Source organism: Myotis davidii, unplaced genomic scaffold (assembly GCF_000327345.1).
Source record: "Myotis davidii unplaced genomic scaffold, ASM32734v1 scaffold325, whole genome shotgun sequence".
NCBI classification, from domain to species: Eukaryota; Metazoa; Chordata; class Mammalia; order Chiroptera; family Vespertilionidae; genus Myotis; species Myotis davidii.
In genome coordinates this window covers 193,183-202,804 of record NW_006296057.1, presented here as the reverse complement: position 1 = coordinate 202,804, position 9,622 = coordinate 193,183, and the positions used below count along the sequence as shown (strand labels likewise).

The window sequence follows — 9,622 nt, the reverse complement described above, 5'->3', positions numbered from 1 at the left end:
CAGATAAAATATCGTAAATTAATATTTCAGAGAAGCAAAGAATATTTTAGTGTGTGTGTGTGTGTGTGTGTGTGTGTGTGTGTATGATAAGTATATTTCATATTGCATGATGTATATGTACCATAAAATTTATTTATCTGAAATTCAAATGCAGTGGGATTGCTAAATCTGTCAACCCCACCTTATATATTGGGGGTTTATATCTTAGATATTTATGTAAACTGATAGTTAACCTCATGATACCATGTGGGTTAGTATGAAAGTATGTCACCACCCTTTCTTTCAGGAATAAATAAAAATGTGTGAATAGTTCCTTAGAGATGTTCCTTTTAACTTCAGAGGTTGAATTTTAAGTAAGTTTCAAGAGACAAGATTTGACATTTTAGTGCAACATATCTTAGAAGGAAATTATTTTTAAGATAGCCTAACAATGAATAATTCTTTAAATATTATTTTCTTTTTATGCCTTTATAGGTTAAAGAAGATAACCAAGAAATAGCCAGTATGGAGCGACAGTAAGTACATTTGTACTAGGACATTTTGCATCCCTTTCTCATCTTTTAAATTAAATTCTAAATGTACAAGAGGTGCACATTATCACAGTAATTTTGGCGTGGTTCACATTGATAGTATTGACATAACTTTCAATCTTTTTTTCAGCTTTAAATACATTTTATACAATTCACATATTTAAAGTATACAGTTGAGAGTTTTATAGTATATTCACAGAGTTATGCAAGCATCACTTCAGTCAATTTTAGATCTCTTTAGTAACCTTAATTATACCCTTCCTGTTATCCACACCCAATCATCCCCTCATCCTAGCCCTAGAAAACCACTTTTATTTTATGTAGGTAGAATGGCCTATTCTGGACATCTACAGTAATAAAAGACAAAGATGCTAATTGACCATACCTTCGCTACACCCTAAGCCATGCCCGCCTGCCAATCAGAGTGACTATGTGCAAATTAGCCCAACCAAGATGGCGGCCAGCAGCCACGGAGCTGGAGCAAGCCAGAGGCTTGGTTGCCTGGGTGATGGAGGAAGCCAAGCTTTCTGCCTCCCCTGAGCCGGCTGCAGCCTCCGCCCATGGCAACAAAGTTTCAATTATAGAAGACAAATAAATCCTAGATACCTGCTTCCAGCCAGCCTCCACTGGAAGCTTGGGTGGCTGGGGGCCGTGGCCAGCCTGCAAACAGCCATCAGCCCCTCACCCAGGATGGCCACACCCTCATGGGGTGAGGGTCCCCGTTGGGGGGCTTCGCTAGCCTGAAAATGGCCTTCAGCCTCTCACCCAGACTGGCGAGGCACCCCAGCAGGACCCCCCACCCTGAAGGGGCTGTGGCCAGCCTGCAAACGGCCCTCAGCCCCTCACCCAGGATAGCCAGGCATCCCAGGGGAGACCCCTACCCTGAAGGGGCTGTGCCCAGCCTGCAAACAGCCATCAGCCCCTCACCCAGGCTGGCCAAACACCCCAGGGTGGACACCTACTGAAGGGGCTCTGGCCATGCACCCAGTGGGGACCCCCACCCTGAAGGAGCTGTGGCCAGCCTGCAAACAACCATCAGCCCCTCACCCAGGCTGGCCAAACACCCCAGGGTGGACACCTACTCTGAAGGGGCTGTGGCCAGCCTGCAAACAGCCACCAGCCACTCACTCAGGCTGGCCAGGCACTCCTATATAATAAAAGGGTAATATGCAAATTGACCCTAACAGCAGAACGACTGGGAATGACTGGTCACTATGACACACACTGACCACCAGGGTGCAGACGCTCAATGCAGGAGCTGCCCCCTGGTGGTCAGTGCGCTCCCACATCGGGGAGCTCTGCTCAACCACAAGCCAGGCTGATGGCTGCCAGTACAGCAGTGGTGGTAGGAGCCTCTCCCGCCTCCTCAGCAGCGCTAAGGATGTCTGACTGCAGCTTAGGCCTACTCCACGCTGGCAAGTGGACATACCCCGAGGGCTCCCGGGTTGCCAGAGGGATGTCTGACTGCCAGCTTAGGCCTGATCCCCCAGGGAGAGGGCCTAAGCCAGCAGGTGGTCATCTCCCACGGGGTCCCAGACTGTGAGAGGGCACAGGCCAGGCTGAGGGGACCCCCCCCCCAGTGCACAAATTTTGTGCACCGGGCCTCTAGTTTTATATAATAAATGGAATCATATAATATATGGCCCAATGTGGCTGCAATCTTATAATGTTTTCAAGGTTCATCTGTATTGTAGCATTATCAATATTTCTTTTTTATTGCCGAATATTTCTTATGTGGATATAGCATATTTATTTTCTGTCCATTCATTGATGGACATTTAAATTGTTTTCATTTTTTGGCTGTGATCATGCTGGTATGAAATTCAGGTACAACTTTTTGCATGGACATATGTTTTCACTCCTTTTGGGTATACACCTAGGAGTGGGATTGATGACTCATATAGTAACTCTATATTTAATTTTTTGAGGAGTTGCAAGACAATTTTCCAGTGCAGCTGCACCATTTTACACTTCTACCAGGGTTCCAATTTCTCCATGTCTTCACACTTGTTATCTTTTTTTTTTATTATAGTCATCCTAGTGGGATCTCATTATGGTTTTAACTTGCATTTTCCTAATGATTAATGATGTTGAGCTTCTTTTCTTGTATTTATTGGCCATATGTATATCTTCTTTGGAGAAATCTATGTTCAGATCCTCTGCCCATTTTCAAATTGGTTTATTTATCTTTATTTCACTGTAATGGCTTCATTTATTCTAGATACAAATTTCTTTCTTTTTTTAAACACATATGCAAATATTTTTTTTAAATATATTTTATTGATTTTTTACAGAGAAGAAGGGAGAGAGATAGAGAGTTAGAAACATCGATGAGAGAGAAACATCGATCAGCTGCCTCCTGCACATCTTCTGCTGGGAATGTGCCCGCAACCCAGGTACATGCCCTTGACTGGAATTGAACCCGGGACCTTTCAGTCCGCAGGCCGATGCTCTGTCCACTGAGCCAAACCGGTTTCGGCTAGATACAAATTTCTTAACAGATAAATGATTTGCAAAATGTTTTTCCCAATCTGTGAATGATCTTTTCAGTTTCTTTTTTATTTTATTTTTAATCCTCACCCGAGGACATACAAGGACATACAGAGAGAGAGGAAGGGAGAGAGAAATGGAGAGAGAGAGGAAGGGAAAGCCAGAGATACTACAATGTGAGAGAGAAACATTGATCGACTGCCTTCTGTACATACCCCAACTGGGGATTGAACCCACAACCCTTTAGTGCACAGGACGACACTCAACCAACTGAGCCACTCTGACTAGATGTCTTTTCTAGAGAGGAGGAGAGATAGAAACATCAGTGAGAGAGAAACATCATTGATTGGCTGCCTTCTTGTGTGCCTGCTACTTGGGATTGAGCCTGAAACCTGGGCATGTCCCCTGAATTGAAATTGATTGACTTCTTGGTAGCCGGGTCAAAGTTCAACCACTGAGCCATACCAGTTAGATACCTTTTCACTTTCTTGAAGGTATCCTTTGAAGCACAAAAGTTTTAAATTTTGATGTCTATTTTATTTACGTTTTTCTTTTATTGCTTTTGCTTTGGTGTCATATATAAGAAATCAGTTTCTTATTCAAAGTCACAGAGATGTATGCTTATGTTTTATTATAAGAGTTTTATAATTTTTGTATATGATTGTAGGGTAGGAGTTCAGTTTTATTTTTTGATTGTACATACCAGTTGTTCCAGCACCAGTTATTGAAATATTCTTTTTTGACAAATATCTATATATATAAAAGCCTAAGTGACTGACTGACCAGTAGCTATGATGCACCCTGACCACCAGGGGTCAGACGCTCAACGCAGAAGCTGCTGAGCTGCGGTGACTTGACAGCTGTGGTTCTCAGGTGATGCACCGGGAACCAGAGGGGAGGGAGCCAAATTCAGGGGTGCATCACCCAAGAACTGCCCCCCTGGATCCCCCCGGGGATGTTGGAGAGCCAGTTTCGGCCCAATCCCTGCATGCCAGGCCAGGCCAAGGGACCCCAGCAGTGCACGAATCCATGCACCGGGCCTCTAGATATTTAATATTCTTTTCCCATTTAATTGTCTTGCATCTTTGTAAAAAATCAGTTATATATAGATGCAAGATTTGGACTCATAGTTCCATCTCACTGATAGAGTTAGAGGGAGTGAAGATCAAGTCACAAATATTCCAGAACCATAGCTATGATTACTGTATACTAAGTACAGTTGCTTTTGCTAAAATTTTAACCCATATGATCTATCAGTGCAAATTTTCTCCTATTTTTTTAATGTTTGAGTTAATTTTCCAATTAATGCAGGTGATACAAACCTACCAAAAACAAGTTACTAAAGATTTTTCACTTCCCTAATGTTTTAAGTCATGCTCAAAACAATGTGGGCAAGCATCAGCTTTTGGAATCAGGCAACTTAACAGTTCCAGAATATACTTTCAGTTCAAATGTGAATCATGAAAAAAGATCTAGAAAAAAAGCATTTCTCTCTAAATTTGTAGTATTATCCTGAGAATAGGGCACATTATTTCTAGATATTGTTTATGCAGCTTAGAAAAGAAACGATTTCCTAACATCATCATTAAATGTTTTCACTGAATACCTATATTAACTGTCATAAATTCATTAAATAATATTTTCAATAGGTTAACAGATATAAAAGAAAAAATCAATCAATTTCATGAAGAAATTAGACAACTTGACATGGATTTAGAAGAACATCAAGGTAATTTTTCTGGCATTTTTATAATGCATATTAACAGCTATATGGCAGTATTGATACAGTGTTAATTTGGGCCTTGGGGACTGTTTATACGGGATTTATTATTTAATTATGACATCACTAACTTTACAAAAATACTAAAGTATAATACTAAATATTATAATTAATATTAAATTATTTAAGCCAACTCAAAACTTGAAATAACTTAAAATGATTATAGAATGATAAGAATTTATTTTCCTTGGCAAAGCAGTTAAAAAAATGAAGTAAAATGGTTTCATGTTACAGATTTTAAAGTTATACGTTCTCAATATAGTGAATTATTAATTAACTGGGTTAACTGATAGAGTTGGGAGGAGTGAAGATGAAGTCACAAATAATCCAGAAAGAAAGACTTGTTTAGGGGACCCAATAATGACGTAGCAAGTCCTGGAATTTTTGATTCTCTTCCAACTTTTTCTAGTAGTGGGATTTGAAGAGCCAAGACAGGAACCAGAGCACTTGGGGAAGCCTGGAGTCTGAACAAGTCGAAATGCTGTGGTGGGGACTGGGAGCTGCAATGTGGTCAGGGGAGGAGGATGGGTGCTATAGTTTCTTAACCAGCTCCTCTGTAGTAAGGGAGAGGAAGGTGGGTTTCTCATGGCACTTTGATCATAGATTAATTGCAAACCAGTTAGTATTCTCTTGGATTATCAAGAATTGACTATATTTTTATGAGTTAGGTATTATATTATAAACGGTGCATATATATGTATAGCTGTTATGGCTAAAGAAATATTACTAGCAAGGAAAAAGGGTATTCTATCTCTAAAATTTTTTACTTCAATTTTAAATTCAGTGTACTCATTTATTTATACTTTTTTTGATTTATGAATAATAGAACTAGCTACTATTGATTGATTACTTGCCTGACCTTTGCAAGAACCCTTTGAAGCCTTGTCACCCCTTTTATAGTTGTTGAAGCTCAGAGAAGTTACTCAAATTCCCACAGCTAGTAAGGGGTAAAGCCTATATTTTAACCAAGTTCTCCTTGACCAGAAAGTTTTCATTGTATTGCCCAAACAAAATTCTGGATTTCTGATATGAAGTTCTGCATTTGTGAAACAAAAATACTCTTATGAAATATTTACATAGTTAATATTACTTTAATAACTGTGTATGTCTTATCAGAATGTTTACTTCTTAATTATATAAATATCTAATCACTGGGTTATATATCTGAAACTAATATAATGTTATATGTGAACTAAGTGAAATAGAATGTGACTTATGTTCACAATTTTTATTGCTTTTGCAAATTTATTTCCAAAAAAGTTGTACCATTTTATACAATCGACAACAGTATGTGAAAGTGCTTCCTTACCAATGCTAGTTGTTATAAATTGCTTACTTTTTTGTCAGTCAAGATGATATACACTTTTCTGACAATTCCCTGTTCTCAAAGGCCTGAATTTGTGGTACTGCCATGATCCACAAGGTGGGGCTAATTTTCTGAATATCCACATACACAGGCAAGGTTTGATGAATAGTTAATACAATATAGTCACATACATTCCCAAGAAAGATTTTTGGGAGTTTTTACTTACTACAAATTATTCCTTCATTTTTAAAGTACAGTATCTTCCCAAAGATTGATTAAATTGTAAAATTGAATACCATGTGATTCTTAATACAACATATCACAAATATCTAAATATCTAACTGCTACAATGCGATAAGTATGTATCAGAATAGAAGTGTACATGAAATACTATAGGATCATTCAGTTACTCTCCTAAACTCTGAGTGAACTCATTTGCAGTTTATTCCATAATTTCTATGTTTCTTTCAAGAGTTGTAAAAATATAAAATATAACACTTAGAATATTTCTTTATGCTCAGAGTTTTAAGACCCAGGTTAGAAGCTTTGGTTCTTTGGTTATTTTAGGTAAAATGCAATTTATTAAAACAGAATAACTTTATTATAGAGCACAGGTTCTGCAACCAGAATGCCAAATCTGGACTGCGCTATTTTACTGGCTGATTTTGGAATTGCTACTTGACCTTCACATATCTTAGTTTCCTCGTCTTTACAATTGAGATAATAACAGTAGCTAAATCACTCCTAGGGTTGCTGTGAGAATTAGATGAATGGAGTGTGTGTGTGTGTGTGTGTGTGTGTGTGTGTGTAAGTGTGAGAGAGAGAGAGACTCAGAATAACTTTCCTGGTGATTTTCCCAAAACATGTTTTGGAAAGTATTTTCCCATTAACAAAGTTTTCCCCAGGATATACAAAATAACCTAATTTCAGTGTGGTTTATCTTCTGGTATCTGAGATTTCAAATGGCATATATTCATTGCTATTCTAGTTTCTAAATATACATTTCATGAAGAAAAATGGATCATTGCTTTTGTCTAAGTTGGAGATTAGTTAAACTATGCTTTATGTCTTTTATTAGAATGGTGCTATTATCTCCAGACTAAATATAACAGCACCATCTGAAACTTATTAGAAATAAAAATGATTGATCTCCACCCCAGGCCTACTAAATGTGAAACCCTAGGGATAGGGCTTAGCAATTTGTGTTTCAACAAAACCTTCCTATGGTTCTAATGCAGGCTGAAGTTTGATAATCACTGCTTTAGGCAGTAAGTAAAACATTATGCTGTGTTTAGTACATGCCAAGGACCCCTCATTATGCCACCAGATATTATTGACATTACTCTGTTGAAACTACTTCTACATAGTCCTTTTTTTTTTCTTTAAAATTTTGACGGTTTTAGCAGTAATTGAACTTTTACATACTTAGATAATTGCACATTTTTAAAGTGGTTCCAGTGTGTAGAAATAGAATTATCAGATCTTGTCTGTTTAAGCTATAAAGAAAATGTCCTGATTAAATTTAAAACATTTGTAGAGAATGTATGATTGGTCAGTTGGGTTAAACCTAAAGGCAAAAGTTACTTTAAAATAATAAATTTACATGTACTAATTTTAACATACCAGTTTAATAGTAGTTGATAAGCTAGTTTAGTATATACTGCTTTAATGATGTGTCAAAAGTTGGTGGGAGAGAGAGACCAGGTAAAAAGGTGGAATTTCATAGGACCTCAAAACTAATTAAAATTGAAGTAGGAGTGGAGGAGGAGGAAGTGTCCTGGCTTTAATCACCCATCTAGTTGCCATATTATTTTATACATAATTTATATTGTATTTTAATTTTTTATTTTTGAACACCTAATAAATTATACACCCTTCTAGCATAGACTGGTAGCTATCTTGTTTATTTTGGTATCTGTAGCACCTGTTACAGTATCTGGCACTAGTAGGTACTAGTAAATTTAGAATATATTATGTGCAACCATGATCACATCGAGTGCTCAGAACTTGAGGATAGCTCTAAAATGACCCTGTGTCCTTTTCCTCTCCTTTGGTTTCCTTGTTCTTGGTTTTACTACATTAGGTCTTTGCTTGCCTGCTTTCCACCTCCAGTAGGATATACTGATCAGCTTCCTGTATCTATGATCTTGTGTCCTCGCCTGTGATTGCAAATCTAAGGACACATTTGGTAACTCCCCTACCTTAGGACTGCCCATATGAGCCCCTCACACATTAATCCTCCAACTGAGAAATCGTAAAATAGTGAAGTTCACTAGTGCCCTGACCTCTTTTCTTAACAACAGTGATATGGAAGGAGGTTTTCTGAAGCTTGGGAATCTGCTAAGATGTACGGGAGCCCTATCCTGTGTCACCCAGCTGGCAGCTGTATAGCTGGAGACGCTGAGCAGATGTGTCTTCCAGCTCAATTTGATGGCGACTAGGAGCATGGACTTGAGGGGAGCATAAGGGAGGAATTCCCTTGACTTCGATGATAAGCATATGGTGAAGGACTTCCAAATGTATTAGGGAATACAGAGGGGTGCGACTGTGAGTTTAATTATGGCTATACTAGTATTAGGATGTCCTGAAAGATACCTAGATGAATATACCTAGAAAACAATTGGATAAAACAATCTGAAAATTAGGGGAAAAGCCACAGTTGAGAGTTCTTAAACCTCAAGAATCAGTGGGATTTCCTTGGGTGTAATGTAACATTACAAGTCAGTTAATAGCAGAACTCAAAATGTAAATGAAGAAAAAAGAGAACACCATGAAGGGAAGACAGAGAAGGAATTATCTAAGCATAAGAAAACCCAGAAAAGCGGCCCCAACAAAACAGATAAGGGAAAAAATTGGATGGATCAATAGTGTCAAATATTGCAGAATAAGATAAGAGTTGAAAACTGCTCCTTGCATTTGGTAATTAAAGAATAATATGATGTTATTGAGAACAATTTCATTGGAATGGCAGGAGGCGACGCTTCATTGTGATGGCTTGAGATCTTATAGCAACATGAGGAACTGGAAACGTGTAGGAGATTCTCTTAACTTTAGAAGAGGAAAGATATGATGAGTTAAATTCCTGTAAAGCCTACCGTATTTGCCGGCGTATAAGACGACCCCCTAACATTTCCACTCAAAATACAGAGTTTGTTATATACTCGCCGTATAAGACTACCCCCTCTTCCGCACACCTTCCACACACCAAATAAAAGGTAAAACAATATCAGATTTGAAACAGCCGAGCATACACCCAGCAGCGCTGCTGATGCCTGAACGGTATGTGGAATGAAGTGGGCGGGCATCGGGAGGCCACTATGGCACGGGGCAAGCACTATGGGCAGTCTATCTGAAGTGTACCTGGCGTATAAGACGACCCCCCACTTGGAGGCATATTTTTCAGGGCCAAAAAATCGTCTTATACGCCGGCAAATACGGTAGGTTGCAGGCCTCCTCCTAATCCCTTAATGCCTGACTCATCTCTCAAGAGTGCAGCTTCTCAGACAGCCGCAATAA

The 9,622-nt window shown here is 38.7% G+C and overlaps 1 protein-coding gene across 6 annotated transcripts in view; it reads left to right on the top strand.

Annotated features, from left to right (window-relative positions):
- The window catches only part of IFT74 (intraflagellar transport 74), an 84,191-nt gene that overhangs the window by 42,613 nt on the left and 31,956 nt on the right, over positions 1–9,622 (top strand). For all 6 annotated transcript variants that reach the window (XM_015568659.1, XM_015568660.1, XM_006770992.2 and 3 more), the window contains 2 exons: positions 475–515; positions 4,670–4,749. In XM_015568659.1, the coding sequence (XP_015424145.1) occupies positions 475–515; positions 4,670–4,749 (121 nt within the window). The remainder of the gene's footprint in view (positions 1–474; positions 516–4,669; positions 4,750–9,622) is intronic.